The sequence below is a fragment of the Manis javanica genome, chromosome 3 (genome assembly GCF_040802235.1).
Source record: "Manis javanica isolate MJ-LG chromosome 3, MJ_LKY, whole genome shotgun sequence".
Classification (NCBI taxonomy): Eukaryota; Metazoa; Chordata; class Mammalia; order Pholidota; family Manidae; genus Manis; species Manis javanica.
The window spans coordinates 22,776,798-22,794,194 of NC_133158.1; the positions used below are offsets into that span (position 1 = coordinate 22,776,798).

Below are 17,397 nucleotides of genomic sequence, written 5' to 3' on the forward strand. Positions count from 1 at the left end.
AGCAATAGTATAAATTCCTCCCCATGCAAATGAGGTAAATCCTAAGCGCATTTAACAGAAGCATTAATTGAGCATCAATTGATTCAATGAAGAGAACACAAGTATTACCTGCTTCAGAAATAACCCCTTCTTATGCTCCTTTTGATGGATCCTCTTTGTTCCACTCAAACTTTTACACACAGAGTAATGTGTTATCTGCTCACTGAATGTGGCTAGCAAAGTTCACATTCTTAATCAGTCACATAAATACATAAATGAGTGTGTTTTCCATACAGCAGTAGAATTCCTTTTGGGTTTCTGGACCCAATTCTAGTGAGTGTGTATGTGGGAGGGGGACTTCCCACACACAACACCAAGTAATTCTTAAACACCAGCAGGATGTCCAAGAAGTCAGCTCAATTCTGATGCTATCTGCCCCAAGACAGCCCCAGATTCCCCAGGTTAAGGGCTCCATCCTACAAGACTGCCCTCCACCCCTACTGCAGATGCCAGCTGCAAGCCCCAGTCTGTTCCCTCTGCTTCTGACCAACTAGCTACAGATGGGAGGTTCCCACGACCTCCCCTATAGGTTCAAATAATTTGCTAAAGTGGCCCACAGAACTCAGGGAAACACTTAACATTTATCAGTTTAATAAAGGACACCATTAGGGACACCAGTAAACAGTCAGATGAAGAGAAACAGGGCAAGGTCCCAAATGAAGAACCCTCCTCATGGAGCTTGGGGCCTGGCTCAGTGGCACTTGGACGTGTTCTGGTTCCCAAAGTGTAGAAGCTCTCTCCAACAAAGAAGCAGGATGCAAGAGAGCAATATGCTCTTCTCATGGGTTTTTGTGAGGGCTTTATTGCATAGGCAGGATTGACTAAATCATTGGCCATTGGCTGATTCACCCTCCAGCCAAAAGTCTCTCATTAACATGACAAGACACCCATTTCACCTTTCAGGCTCTGAAGTGTCTTTAGGAGCTGTGAATGAAGAACAAATATACCTGAGAAACATATTTTGTCATATGAATAACCAAATAGGTATTTTTTACAACTCATATATCATAATGAAGGATCACTTTGTTATTGTTATATTGACTTAACAAATACAAACTACTTCAATAAAGTGTGAACAACTGTCAGATGTCAATAAGTCCTTTTTTAAACCAAATATATTGTTAGTATTTTTATCAAAGGATTGGAGCTGGAAAACAACATATTTGACAGCAAGATCTTAAATTAAAGCATCTAGAAGTTTAGAGCTGAGAGGAGAAATCTTCATTTTACAGAGGAGGAAAAAGACCAGGAAAGTAGCTGATTGGTTCAGACAGAGGCAGGATTTGAACCCAGACCTATGAACTTGGGCACCAGCATTCTCCTTAACAGTGGGCCTTAACCTAGATGATCAAGAGACTGGCATTTGAAAATGTGTAAATATAGAAATACCCAGGCCCTGCCATAGACTATTGACTGGATGAGAATCTCCAAGGTGGCCCATGACTCAATATTAGTTCCAGGTTGTTTACAACTGATTTCTATCATGGTAGATTTGGGCAGGGTTGACTCAAACTATAAAGTTTTTACACTAAAGTTCCTATGTTACCTTCTATTATGTATTGACAGTCTCTTCTCAGTACCATAATGAGACTCAGTATTCACAATTGCAGTGAGGCTCTGAAATATACTGAAGTCTTTTTTTTCCTCTCTTCGTATCATGAAAGACAATTCTTCTCCACATGGTTTTAGGTTTAGTATGTTTCATTTGAAAATGAAATAAAGAAAAAAAATTTGGCCCAGAATATTGGAAACTTTATAAAGAGTAAAGTATATTTTAAGATAATTTCTTGATGTATCTGAACTACTTAGTGGTCCTGAAATAATGTCACTGTAAGTCATAGAGTACCAGAAAGCCTGAAACTATAGAACCCCCTCCGATTCACATTGCTTTTGGTCAATGGCACTGGAAGACCTAGAAAACAGGGTGGAGGTACAAAGCAATCTTTTCAATTAATTATGAAGATCAAAGCAGACAAAATTAGGGTAAGTGTGAATATGAAAATGAATAATATCTGAGACATGAAATTATTAGAAAGAACAATCAGATTTCTGTATTACCTTGTCATTTATAAAGTTAAATATCTGTATGAGAATAATAATAAATAAAATAAGTAGTCTATATCTATTTGGGGGGTCTTGATGGTGGGAGAAGATTTTGAAATGAGCAAATAAACATTCCAGATTTTAATTCCTGCCTACTATTAACTAATACCCGGTCATCCCCAAGCCCACCTCTGGGTCTTGATCAAAAATAGTCAATAAAAATAATTGCCTATAAGTCAACATTTAAAGAGGATACCCTATGGATTTATTTGTTATCACAGATTTGCCATTTTAAGAAAAAGAATACTTATATGTATGAAGTAAAACTCCATTCTAATTATATCCTATAGTACTCACACATACACACAATTATAGTCAGTTTTATAATGTACCTTGAACTACTTATTACTCATTATACTAGCCCTTATATGAATACAGTTGAAGGGGTTTTTTTCTAATTCATAAAATTGATCACTGTCTGCAACAAGCCTGATGTCAGAGCCTTAGATTCCTAGAATCAGAGAGAATCCCCTAAATTGCATCCTTGACAGGAGGCCACCCTCTTTGCAAGTGAAAAGTTGAAAGAGAATCCATCATGTTCTGTGCTGAGAGATTTGATATTCAAACATGGGTATATACCACAAAAATTTATTTAATTACATATTTTTTAAATATTTTATTTAAAAATTTTAAAATATCCTGATGACTAACAGAAAGAAAAATCATTTTAGTTTGTTTATTGAAAAAAAAAGAATTAATTAATATACTGCCTCAGTAACTTGTTTACAGCACAACTGTATAATTAGGCACTAAATCAGCGATGTCACTGCTACCATCTGAATGGAACATCATTTTGCCAATTAGTAGATGATGCATAATAATGTCAAATACACGCTGTTACTCAATTTTTAATTAATTTTGGAGCCAGGGTGCTTATGTATCAAACACAACTGTGTCCTCTCTCTTAGAAATTTGGATATGTGTAAACATAATTTATGTTCATTAAAAATGCAAGACTCCCAATGTGCCACGTGAGATTTTGAAAGGTGAAGTCCAAAAACAAAATGTTTCCTGATGAAGATGTATTTTAATAATTGCCATCCCACATTTTTCTTGGTTGCTTTTAGTCCCTGTCGTGGTACCAACAAACATCAATGGAGGTGGAGGAAGTCGATCTGAACTCGTCATTACGTGGGAGGTAATTTTCTGTCCAACTGAGTTATTTTGAAGGAAAAAGATTTAGCTGGCCAGGAAGAATACTGAAAAACAAAAAGAAGATTTATTTGATCACTATTGGAAATATATAAAAATACATGGTATGAAAGACTCCTGGTGATGCATCATTTAGAGGAGATGTTGGAAACTTTTCTTATTTCTACTAAAGTGAGAATATGACTAACTCAGCACAATTCTCTCCCCAATATAAGAAAAACAACTCCATTGTCCATTGAAGGTGGGTCAGTAGCATTTTCATTATTACTTGATAAACTAGAAATTATTTTATTTATTATCTCTTTCTAGAATCATTATTTCAATGCTCATGACATAACTCAGTAGAGTACCCAAACTTCTTCAAGGATTAAGTTATGTATATTTAAGAGGAGATGCATACATTTGTTTGAGCCACTGGAAGACATGTAGTAACTTTCAATCAAATGAACACTAATGAATAGCTACTCTGTTCCAAGCAGTGGGGGTACAAAAAGTAAATTTTAAAAAGGTGTGCATACTCAGAGGCCAGTAAGATAAGACAGTCTTAACCCAGCCTGGAGGAGAATCAGGAAAGATAACCATCATAGCTTATATGAACTATGTTTTGAAGAAGAAACTGGGGATAGTGAGACTGGGGATAGCCCAGTCACTGCTGCTGTGGATGAAACAGTACCCGTTGGGCTTTCAAAGCTAATGTGGTCCAACAACCATTCTAAATCCAGTCAGAATCCATTACTATAGTTTATAACTGACTGTTTTCTGGTGCATGAGATTGCTGCTCGTGTAAGTACACCTTGGTATAATCTGCCTGAAATAAAAATCCCCCGTGTTTTCTCCAGTGCCCAAGCAATGTGTGTTTTATTTGTTATGGTTTATTTTTTATCCAATAACTAAGACGTGATAGCTTATTTATGGAATGGAATAATTACTAATTCGGTTTTTCAGGGTATCTATTCATATCTTATCATAATTTATACTCACAAATACTTCCAACATTGAGGTAGTTGTGGTGAATGTCTCATATAAACTATGACTATAAAATTAAGCATAAAATGAAGTACTATAGAGTTAACAGATGAACATTTATAATAGGAGTTGACACACATTTTTTATGTAAAGGGTCAGCCAGTAAAAATATGTAGCCTAGTGGGGATATTCAGTGTCCCCACTACCGTCCTCACAACTTCTCAACCCTGCCATCATCATTCAAAAGTAGCCATAAACTATATGTAAATGAACAGGTATGTCTGTGTTCCCAGCAAATTTTATTTTAAAAACCAGGCTGCAGACCAGATTTGGCTCTCAGGCCATAGTTTGTGAACCCTGGTTTATACTAAAGATTCCATTCTTACAGACATTGTGGTTGAGGAGTATATTATTACTTTTTGTCAACTTTAACAATTTCACTACCAGAAAAATTTCTGAATTTTTTATTTAGAGAATACTTCCTCTGCTTAAAGGAGAAAATTCTCTTGGCCATCTTAAATACTCTGTATATTTCTCCATCATTTGCCCAACCTGCATATATGAAAAGGACTAAAGGAAGAACCTAAATAAGTCCCTTTTTTCTCCTCTAAACTGAACATACTGGACTCAGATCTTTCTTGAGGGAACAGTATGAGAAACACTAATCATACTTGACTAACAGAAACAGAAGTCATCTACTTTCTCAGATAAACTCAACATGTTAATTAAAACTGAGACCAGAGAAGCATTAAAAACAATTGAAATACCTAAACAAGTAGCTTAAATTCTCAAAATTCTCTTCCATACCACTCAATAAACTTTTAATTCTGATCCCATTGTAAAAGTGTTAATAGAAAGAAGAATTTTCTTTTCCCAGATTTTAAAACCTACATTTTTCTTCATCTTTTCACTGCCTCTATTTGTTAGATTGTTACACATGGCAAGAAATAGAGACCAACTCAGGTCATTGTGCTTAATGGGGATTTATTTTAAAGCTACATGGAAAGTAATGAGGGTGGGAAAAAGTCTCAATAACCAAGCAGGGAGGTCAGATGAAGAACTGGAGCATCATTCATCATTGTTACAAGAAGATAGTTCTAGCTGGCTGTCACTTGCTCTGGGAATCCAGCTACAGGTCCAAAGGTCCTTCATTCTTGTACTTCAGTTCTTCCCATTTCCCTTACTTCCAGTATACTACTTGATTAATGGCTAAATTATTTTTCTTCTCTATATAATTTAGAGTCTCGATTTTCTCTTAACTTCTAATGCCTCAGTGTCCCTATTACTGTATGTTTTCTACTTAAATCTTGCTCTTAGTTTATCTGGTATCACCTATCTACCTGTGCTTCATATCAAATTCTGTAGGGGAGAAGAATTGATTGGGTGTGTTAGTCACTATAGAATACAGAGATTCTGCTCCGAAACACCTCGTAGCTATTGACCAAGATGGCACCATTGGTTCTGGTGCCCATTGTTAGGTAACCAGATGTGGTCCAAATCTCAGTATAATGGGATACAATGAATGGACATCTGTGGGTAAGGAAAACCTCAGAAATGGAATTGTGGACATGAGGAACTCAATCAAATTTCTTATTAAGTATGCCTATCAAAATATTTCAAAAAGAAAAGAAAGTCATTTTCCTTTAGAAAAAATAAATAAATGTCATGGATTTTTAGATACAGGTTTCTTGTACAAAGGTGAAACATTTGTCCAAATTCAAGAATGAATTCATTTTCATTTATTTTATGTGATTATTTAGCATCTGTAGAATTCTAAGGAACTTATATTTATTTTTGTTTTATAATTTTGATAGGTTTACGTTTTAAATGAATCTCATAGAATTTGGTCTCTGTGGGAAATTCCAAAGTTTTTCTTCTCTTCTTTTTTTAAATGTAAGGAAAAGTGCACATCAGTGTTACTACTAATGAAGATGCATGTTTAAACAAAGAGAATGGGAAGTCCTTTACACTCTGTTATTTGAGCAATACTCTATATGCCTTAAAGCAAATGTTACTACACAATAATTATAATATCTCTGTCTTACAGAAATTTGTTGAAAATGTGCAAGGAGAACATAGCTAGCCTTGAAATAGTTAATAAGTCAATGTTGTGCTTAGTTTAAAAATTCATATCAAAATTATGTTTTATTTTATAAAATCTTGCTATCTTCTAAACCATTTTATTACAACTTACGGAAAATCATGGAATGCAATATAAACACGTGAAACCTGTTTTACTTGTCCATTTAAAATTTCATTTAATTATCTGAGTATCTTTAATTGGGATCATTTTCCTAATTGCTATTCCAAATAAAACTATTATTTTTTTCAGTACTGCATTAAACAAGGTAAATATCTGTGTTTGTTTCTACAAGAGAAATGCAAAATAATCAATAAAACATATAAAAGCTCTATAAAATGTCTTTGTAAATACTCAGTAAATGATCACTTCTGCCCAAGTCAATTCCAGAAGAACTACAGGATGGAGAAGAATTTGGGTATATCATCATGTTGAGGCCAGTTGGCTCAACAGCCTGGACCAAGGAAAGAGTACCATCTGTAGAATCATCAAGGTTTGTTTACAGAAATGAAAGCATCATCCCCCTTTCGCCCTTTGAAGTCAAAGTGGGTGTGTATAATAACGAAGGAGAAGGATCCCTGAGCACCGTGTCCATTGTCTACTCTGGAGAAGATGGTAAGTAGTGGCCAGCCCTGGAATGGACCTATTTGAGACTGCATGTGTATTTTGCACTCATTTTCTATGAGCCACTCTGCTGAGTATGGTTGTGTCTTTCTCTGGATGACAGAACCTCAGCTGGCCCCAACAGGAACTTCTGTCCAGAGTTTTTCTGCTTCAGAAATGGAGGTTTCATGGAATGCTATTGCCTGGAATAGAAACACTGGAAGGGTGCTGGGCTATGAGGTAATGTATATGAATTTCACTTTCCCTTAAGAATAAGCCAGGTAAACACACAACAGTTCCTATTCAGTAGTCCTATACCAGTAACCTAGTTCTTAGCATATGGTAGGGTATGTCTAAAGCTACAGAGGGGAATGAGCAAGATCATTCCAGGTGATTCTTAAGCAACCAAATTAACAAATGGTAGCCATTTGAAAAACAACCAAGTGATTATCTTATTTATTTATTTATTCAAATTGCCATCATATTTGTTTCTTGGGGAGCAGAAAAGAGTCTAACCCTCAGTGATCTTAAACTATGAGAATTTCACTTGGAAAGCTGCTCTGTGGAGCAGATCTTAGAAACAGTAGATAAGTGATTAGAAAAAAACCTAGATTCTCCTAAATCTGTCCTCTATAGTCTGTGTAGAATGTAACAAATCACTTCATGTGTATGGGCCTGCATTCTAACAAAGTTAAGGGATAAGAATTATTAATCACTTATTATTCTTTAGCTTACAAATCCAGTGATTTATAAAATATTTTATTTATTTTGGATTTAGAATAACAGTTTTATTTGAAAACTCATTAATTGTGCCTTGCACTGTTTTTGTTTTTGTTTTTTGTTTTTTTTTGTGGTGGTGGTTTTCTTTTTACATAACCCTGTGGTCTGAATGGAAAGTTCTACTGATATGCTATGTGCCTCAGTTCCTCCAATCCTAGAATGCTTTACCTCTTACTCTGAACCCCATTTATTTCTTAAAGCTCATCTCTACCCTCCTTTTCTCTTTGAAACTCTTCTCTGATCACCCCCTGATGTTGTCTTTCTTCAAGTTCTTATAGCACTTTTTCCCTGTATCTCTACTTTGGAATACATTCCCTGCTGTTTTCACTCAGATATTCTAACTTAATAACGAGATTGTAAGGGACTCAAAATGAGGCCCCAAACTCTATTCTCTGTTATCACTTTCAGTGTGCTGGAAACAGTGCTAATGCATACGAAGGGTCCCATAGAAATTGAATTATTAATTAACCTGCCATTCAAAGAACTCTGGAGGAAGTGTTCATAGCAGAACCTCAAAACTGAACTCTCTGATTTATTATATAGCCTTTGTTAAAGCTGATAACCTTTAGTGATCTCATGAAATATTTTGTTTTGATAATCTAAAAAAAAACCCAGATTCTCTAATTTCCCTTGTGAATTTGTATCTTTTTAATTTCTTTCTTATAAATATTAGGCTTTGATTATGTTGTTATTATTTAAACATTTTTATTAGAAAATAATCTGCCATTTACGTTCCTGCCTTCTTCCCATAGCCCATTGTGGCTGATGGTTGTTGAGAAACAATAAAATACCTGTTCTTTGTTTTTAATGATCAGGTATTATACTGGACAGATGACTCCAAAGAATCCACAATTGGTAAGATTAGAGTCAGTGGGAATGTCACCACCAAAAACATCACAGGACTAAAAGCTAACACCATCTACTTTGCTTCGGTGAGAGCTTACAATACTGCTGGGACAGGACCTTCAAGCCCCCCAGTCAATGTTACCACCAAAAAGTCTCGTAAGTATGCGTTACACTGAAGCACCAAGATTCACCTATGAACAGAAACATATTATTTTGTTCAATAAACATTTCATTCCTCCCATCTCATCTTTTTACTGATTGCTTTGTTTGGTTAGTTGGCTTGTCCCTTAAATATGGATAACTGTTGAAACTTTGTGGTAACAATAAAAACAGACAGTTTTGGTCTTTTTGGTGTTCCAAAAGAAGAAATATTCTGAGTATATAGATACAATACAGGAGCATGTAATGTTTAAGACCATAGGCCCTGGTGCCCTCTTCCAACCTCAGTTCAAAGCCTAACCTTCTATCCTTGGAACATTAGGTGGTTATTCAATCTTTCAGCACATCAGTACCCCCACCTGTAAAATGAGGCCAACATAGAACCTATTTCCTCATGGGGCTTTTTAATCCCTAGATAGGAGAAAACAAATGCTTAGAAGGGTTTTGTTGTGGCATTTGTTGTGATGACATATTATGAACATCGATTCTCTGAATCACTTCAATCCATGAACTCTGTGCTGGTTTGTAATCTTCATCTTTAACTGTCTAAACAGTCTTCCTCCCTCCAGTCTCTCAAACCTTCAGACCAAACCACAAACTGCCTTGACATTTTTCTTCCTATAATGAAATACCCTCATTTTTATTAGAAATCATGAGCAAAATATCCTCCCAAAATTTGATTGTCTCCTCTATTCCAGAAAACAAAGACTAAAAGAAAAGTATACCAGATCTTCCATGATCTCTCCCAAACTTCCTTTCTATCCCATTCCTCATCTAGCCCTGGAAGCATCAGACTTATCAATCTTTAATGCTCACTTATCTGATTTCATGTCAGATTCTCTCAGCTTGTGGTACACCTGCCATGCCTGTAAGCAGTCAAATGTCTTTACTACTGATCTGTATGTCTCCCCAAGTTTTTCCTTTAATGTATTTACGTTTTTCTGGTTGTTCCCATTACTTCAGCCCATTGTGAGATTGTGTTGGAAAAAACTAGAAAGGGACTTCTAAATCAAAGAACGTTGGGTGTGAACCCTAGCTCAGCCATGTACTGTCTGTGTGACAGGTCTAATTACTTGATAACTCAGAACCAATTTTCTCATCTGAAAAACAAAGATGATGATACTTTCCTCTAGAGTTTGCTCTGAGAACTAAAGAATATATTGTACACCAAGGTGACCCAATGCGGCCATTGAGTGAGAGCTCAGTGCATGGAAATATGTATTATATTTCTTCTTTAGAGATGATTTAACTTTCCTTGCATAACATAAGCAAAAAAACACAGTCACTTTCTACTTTTTTTCTCTTTATAAATCTGTTGCAGAAATTTTCTTCAAGGGTCATGAAAATACATCTAGAGCAAAGGTGAGGAATGGCTATAATGAAACATTGATGATAGCTCTGATTCCAAGCACTATCCCTGGATCTAACTTTGATTTTCCATGTCCTTGAGATAACACCAAAATTACCTCTGAAGAGTAGTGACAGCAAAAAATTCTGCATCCATCACATATTCATACTGTCACTGTCTAGATTTTCAATTTGATACTTATTCATCCATTGTAAATTCTAAGAAAGCAGAGTTCACATTTATGAAAATCTCTGCCTATTCTGTTTGCATAGGCTAAACAGACGACAGAGCCCCCTTTTTTTCCTTCTTGGAAATAAGATGATTCAGTCAATCAGTCAAGAAAATAGTGTCTTCCGTGAGCTATGCACAGAGTTAGGTACCTGATGGAAATTAAAACAGGCAATATACCTACCTTCAGGCAATTCCTCTTTTACTGGAGAAGCAACCTAAAACAAAGAAATGAAAAAAATGAAACAATTACAAATTGTACAAAGTACTACAAAGAAAATAATAAAGGTCTGAGATAGTTATGAAAAGGAGCACCTTTCTGGAGAGGCTTCATATTTTGACATGATATAAAAGATAAAGAAGGAGCTAGTGTGCAAAAGGATCTCAAAACAGAAAGAACAGTTTATGTAAAGCTTCTGAATTCTTTGTTATTGCTGGTGATGATGATAGACTTATTGTTTTTTTAAAGTAAATATAGTGGTTTAACAGTAAGTATCATAGCTTTCTGAAAGTGAGGTATTTCCCAAAGACAGCCAAGAGGCACTGCAAATATGTTGTGATCCACACAGACATCACTTAAATGGAATTTAGATCTACAACTAAAGGAAGAAAAATATTCACATCAATTCCAATGGGAAAAGAAAGAAAAAAAGCACTCCTTATATAGAAAGAAGTATTCAGACTCACAGAAAGTGTTTGCAAATTTTGGTTCAATTTGGCCCCTGACGTTGACTGACTAGCACTCTGCACTGGATTTTTCTTGCTCTAAATTTGCAATCAATCCATATTTAGACACAAAGGAAGCATTAAGCTTTTATTTCATCTTGCACTTATGTTCTTTCTCTCTTGCCCAAATGTCAACCCCATGCTGTTACTTAGAAGTGTAACATAAGAAGTTGTTTTTGAATTGAGTTCACAGTGTGAACTACAGTTGAATATAAATGCCATCTACAGAAAAATTGATCACAGGGAAACCATTAGACCTGTAGAGGGCTAGTTTACTGTTGCTCTGTCATTTGATTAATAGAAAATGATTTAGTTTTTGGAAATTGCCTGGAAATATTTTTTTAAGACATAGAAAAGTACTTGTTTGTTGAGTTTACTATTGACCACTTGGTACAAATATCTATGGAAATATTTTTCATATTATACACGTGACAGTGTTTTGATTTTTAAAAGTAATAGAATTTTAATTTCACCACGGGTATTTGGCAAGCCATTGTAATCAAGTACATGAAGCTCATGAAACTGAAACTGTTGACGGTGTTCATATTAAGGTGATGGCCTTCTGAAGTAACTTTCAAAAACTTTTAAAAAAAAGTACTAGACCAAAGGCATTGACATTGGAGTAACACTCAGACAAACACAAGAAAGGCTATAGACTATGAGAATTTCCCACATAATTAGCTGAGATTCTACCACTTTATATGCCTTTCAGAAAGCATATAAAGAGCAATATTATTAAGGGAAAATCTTGAGTATACCCTAGTTATACTTAAGTGAATCATTTGCAAACTTTGGAATTATGTTATTAATAACAAGCCACTTAGAACACAGTTGAACAATTGATTATCTTGTAACACTACAGTGAAGAACTGCTATTCTCAGGAAAGAGAATTAACAGCTATTGACTTCTTAATATGTATCACTAAACAAGTTGAGGAACACTTCATATTTTATTTCATGTAAGCTAAAATTCTTATAAACTAGGAGATTTTAGTGTCATTCCAAAAATGGGAAAAACCAGGCCTCTTGGAAGAGACTGGATACTGATTCAAGTGTCTCTGACTTCAATCTCAACTTTCTACCTCCCAGAGAGCAAGAGAGTGGAAACATTCTAAAGAATATCTAACTTCTATAGTTGTATAGTTTTGGTAGATGAGGAAACATGCATACATTTCAGGGCCCCAATCATGAACTCCTTGTCCACGTAGTTGGTAGAAATCAATTCCTCTGGCCTGTAACTTCATCAGTGAATTCATAGTATTGAAAACAATACATTTTCTTTAAACAAACATAATGAAAACAATACCTTTTCTTTAAACAAACAAACAGAACAGACAAAGCAATAGATGAAACCTTCAGAATTCATCACTGCCCGTGATATCAGAGAAGTGAATTTTTATGTTCTGTATATTGATTGTATGACGCTGTTAATGTTAGCGCTTTGTTTTAAAGAACAGAGATAAAAGAAATGTGTCACAACAGTATACTAGATATTTAAAATGTAACATCTTGTGAGAATTTTTATATTATCTCTCTTATACCTGAGAAAAAGATTAGAAAAAATACTTTGTGATAAGTTGAGGGAGAATAGTTGCAAAACTATTTTGTTACCATTTAGTCCTTCAGAAACAAATGGATTGGTAAACAAGTATTGAGTGCTAACTGCCAAACTCTCAGGCCTTTAATTATGACTGGGTTTATATTGTCAAGAATATACTAGGGTGTGGTCAATACAATTGGCTTGTCTGTCTTATAAATCCACATGGATTGCTGTAGGTTTGGCCATAGCAATTAGCCTTGATTATGAGATAGCATAATAAATGGATTGACCACATTACATTATTTGTGGATCTGCCCACAGCCCAGTACATAATTAAAGGACCTGAAAAACTCACACAAAGACTCTGAGTAGTTTTTCTTTAGCCATATTATTGTAGTCATTTATTCAAATACATAAAATTATAAACCTCCTATGTACCAAGCTCTGTGCTAGGGATCGGTAATATGAAGTCGAACTAGGCATGTGCCCTTAATAAATTTAAAGAAACACATGACCAAGAAAACCTATAATACAATGTGACAGATCCATAATATGATATGAACCATAGAGGGAATTATTTATCTCCCTGCCATCTCCCAGCTAAGGTGGAAGTAACTGGGTGGACATAGTGGTATCCCAGTGGGTTTAGAGAGGCAAGGGAATGTATGATAATTCAATGTCAAACACCCTGTGACTCATCTAGTGACCCAGAAGAAGTTAACTAACAGTTGAGTTAAAACTCCAAAACAATTTGCACTTCCAGCAGTGTTAGAATGAGTTAAATATTGTGCTCAGGAATTCAAATAAGATGCTAAAATACATCTTGCTGGATAGCTTTATCTTGGCCTTTGCTTTCTAGCTGAATTATTTTTAATCTCCCCAGTTTCTTAAATCTCAAAAATAATCATGTATACTCAACTATTTGAGAAGCATCATGCTATCATGGAGATTGGAAATCAAGAGACCAAAAGTCTCCATTTGACTCAGTCACTCATTAGCTGATTTTGGATAAGTGGCCTCTATTTGGGATAAGAAGTAGTGACTCTAATTCTCTTGTACATAAAATTCTCCAATTGGGTTCCATTACTTTTGAAGGCTGATCTTCTATCCTTACTTCCCACTACTTTTCTTTCAACAATATTAATTTCAGGGAACCAAAAGGCAGAGTAGGTGCCTTTTGAGATGCTTACCCAGTTTGTAATGGTTTTCCCTTTTCTGGGTTCCAAGGAACTCTATTTAAATTAAATGGCATGCATCTTTCTCATAATCTAAACCTAACTGGTTTGGCTCAGATAGACATATGTCCAAATTAAGTCAATTGTCAGCTTTCTCCTGAGAATTCCACCCTGGACTGTCTCCGAACAGTCCAGGTTTCAAACCTCATGTATGGTAGCTGTCATGATTTCTACCACACACACTGAGAATGACTAAGAGGTGGCCCATAGCAAGATGAGCATGTAGCAAACACTACTGTGAGAAGTGGAGAGAGGATGTTCTTGGTTTTTTGCCATTTTCCTTTTGTCCCTCCTGAGGCTCTGCTGCATTCTCCCAAGAGCACTAAGATGCTTCACAATCTCTTACTAACAATTTACTTAAAATCTGTTGACTTGGTTTTGTTGCTTAATCAAAGATTCCTAACTAATACAAGATTAAAAAATAAAAGACCACTAGGAATTAACACTTGGTTGGTACACACAAAAGGTTTGCAGCCTGCATTTGTTTGACATGCTCATTGATTGATGGCCAAATGGAACACTGGATAACAGAGCCCTCCATCTATTTATACATGGTAAAGTAAACAAACTCAACAGCAATGATTAATAAATTAATACTGGACATGCAGCAAGCCATTATTAATTCATAAGTTTGTCACAAAGACATGCTCAAGTGACTAGAAGTCGAATGAATTTGCTTACTCTGATTAGAATTAATATGATATTTCAAATGACACTGAAAATATTTTAGCTTCTTCTATGCTAATCATCCAGGACTTATTTTCTCTTTTCCTACTAATGTGTCATATAGTAACCATGAACTAATTAATATTCATTTGGATCTTTGATTATCTTTTTAAAGCTCCAAGCCAACCACCAGCTAACATTGCCTGGAAGCTGACAAACTCTAAATTATGCTTGAACTGGGAACATGTCAAAACCATGGAAAATGAGTCTGAAGTATTGGGCTACAAGGTGAGTGTTTAGTTTTTCCTTTAATCATACCTATAAAGTTACTAAGGAACCAGAAATGTCACACCAAGTAGGAAATAAATTTTTTGAATATGGAAATATAGGAATCTTTTTCTTAATATTTTGAAAATATTTAACATTGCTCTTTTCAAATTCTATGCAAAAAAGTTTGTACACTGAGTTCAGTAATATGTCATGGAGCATGATGGGTAAAACTGTAATATTCAGTATTTTTCTTCAAGTGACCTCCCTTTGCCATCAAAAGAGGAGAATAAGGTCAACAAATACATCCATATAGAATTTCTAGAACTTAGGCTGCAGTAGAATGTGATCTTTTAACAACATAAAAGGAATCTAATAAGAATATAATCAAGTACCCAAAGCAAATCATTTCCATCAATGGTAAAAGTCATCATCTCCTGGCAAATGCATATATTCAGACACTTGAAATGGGTCCAGAGTAATCAGTGACTTTTCACAGCAAGCTCCAAAGATAATAGCCTCAAGCTATTTAATTAATAGAGATAAATCTACTCTTATTTCAAAAGCTTGGTCAAAAAGGAAATCTTTTTTTTTTAATGACTAAATTTAAAGAAAAGGCACAGGCTGAATATTTCCATCTGAGGAGTACAGCACTTATAATATGTCTTACAGTGTTCTGAACATCTGATCCTTAGAAAAGCTGCATGTCCATTTAACTTGATTCTGCATTTTATTCAGATCCTGTACCGACAAAACAGACATAGTAAAACTCACATTTTGGAAACAAACAACACATCAGCTGAGCTTCTGGTTCCATTTGAAGAGGACTACTTGATTGAAATAAGAACAGTTAGTGATGGCGGGGATGGAAGCAGCAGTGAGCAAATCAGGATTCCAAAAATGTCAAGTAAGCTAAATCACCATTGTTGTAGATTTTGAATCTAGCCAGCTGCTGCATGAAATACAGGTTCTACAGATCTCCAATTCTTGTTTAAATGTTGAGTGAAAAAAATAAAAGTTCAGTGTTTCCATTTTCAGTTGTGAGCAATAGGTGATGAGTCAGTTTTTCTTTAAATAATCCCTTAGATTTTAGATTTGCAACATGCTTAAATATTACAGTTTCATGTTTCCTAATTTGAATGTCAAAACAGTCACACACACACACACACACACACACACACAGTGTGCCATTGGTGCATGGCTCATTCTGTTGGCACAAAAATATGAAAGTTTTTCCATGGGTACTCACAGGCTTCTGAGAACAGGGATAGCAAATATGAAGCACATGGACATAGACCTCTTTTCCCGTATTCATGGCAGACATCACTAATCAATCATGGCATTCTTACTGAACTGAGTTGCAAATTTCAAATCCTCTCAGTACAATGTTCCAAGCAGGTAACACCAATCAGTCAGATTTAGCATGTAATAATGTTTTATTTTTTCTGTTTTAAAAGAATAACTCACTCATCTGCCTAAGGCTTTGACTGAGTGAAAGTCATCAGCTACCCACTTTGGCTAATCCTAATCTTCCCTTTAGTTAGACTTGGCCAATTTAAGCATTTTTCTTTTTCATTTTTACATTTAAAACATATATCCTGGCACAGAGGGTTAGAGACATTTCCTGAAAGTAATATATAATGTAAATGAAACAAGTATACTAAATATATTAGAAAAGAAATGATAGTATGCATTTTGGATCTTGAAGAATTACTCTAACAAGCAATTTTACCTTTTCTCAAGATATTTTGTTTGATTTTCTTATTTTGCAGGTTTGAGTTCCAGAGGACTTCCAGTCTTAGAACCCAGCATCAATTTCCTGTCAGTTGTCATCATGATTTTTTACTGTTTTGCTATTCAGCCACTTACACAATAGATAAAACCATAAATCTTTGAGAGATTTTTTTAAAGGAAATCATTCTGTAAATAAGCTCTGGAGCCCCCATCATAAGATACATTCTTAATACAGACTTGTTTGGAAAGAAAGAAAATGTATATTATCAAGACTTTGTAAATATCTATGGTACATTAATAAAACAATTTTAAACACTTTTCAATTTTAAACTTCACACATGATTACATACATTCAGAAGATGCCAAATTAATCGGTGGAGTTATAACAGCTGTGGCTTTTAAAGGGCTTATAATGGCAAGTATAAATAACTACCCTTAATGATAATGATAAAGGTGAAATAGGTTGCAGTTATCATAGCTAAAATGTGCATATTTTACATGCTCCAGAGTGTTTACTTCAGTATTGAAAATGTTTCACCCTACTTGAAAATAAAATATAATTATTTGTTTACAGTTTGGATCCTTCAAAAATGTAAGCTATTCCTAAGCATGATATGATTCTATCTCCGAATCAAGTAGAGAAAGGCATTATTTGCATACAGTAATATATCTGCCTGCATGATGCTCTTCTCAACTCTCTTTTCTAGGAAACTCAATACTAATAATGGCAGAAAAAAAGTGCTTTGTGGCAAGAGAAAAAGAAAAGGTAAATAAGCAAGCACCTAAATAATCTAACAACTCTGGTGTACAGTAAGCAGCTCCTCACAGCAAAGTTTACATTTTAATCAATTCTGAATTCTCCTAAGGAAAAAAGTTTCATGAGTGAGTCTCAGGTAATTATTACAAATTGCTAGCAATGTATGTG

At 35.0% G+C, this 17,397-nt stretch overlaps 1 protein-coding gene across 3 annotated transcripts in view; it reads left to right on the plus strand.

The window, feature by feature from the left end:
- The window catches only part of CNTN6 (contactin 6), a 272,282-nt gene extending 255,239 nt beyond the window's left edge, over positions 1–17,043 (plus strand). For all 3 annotated transcript variants that reach the window (XM_037019376.2, XM_037019377.2, XM_073230945.1), the window contains 7 exons: positions 3,210–3,280; positions 6,721–6,955; positions 7,068–7,183; positions 8,539–8,725; positions 14,647–14,759; positions 15,477–15,645; positions 16,511–17,043. In XM_037019376.2, the coding sequence (XP_036875271.1) occupies positions 3,210–3,280; positions 6,721–6,955; positions 7,068–7,183; positions 8,539–8,725; positions 14,647–14,759; positions 15,477–15,645; positions 16,511–16,614 (995 nt within the window). In that variant the 3' untranslated portion in view covers positions 16,615–17,043. The remainder of the gene's footprint in view (positions 1–3,209; positions 3,281–6,720; positions 6,956–7,067; positions 7,184–8,538; positions 8,726–14,646; positions 14,760–15,476; positions 15,646–16,510) is intronic.
- The last annotated feature ends 354 nt before the right edge of the window (positions 17,044–17,397 follow it).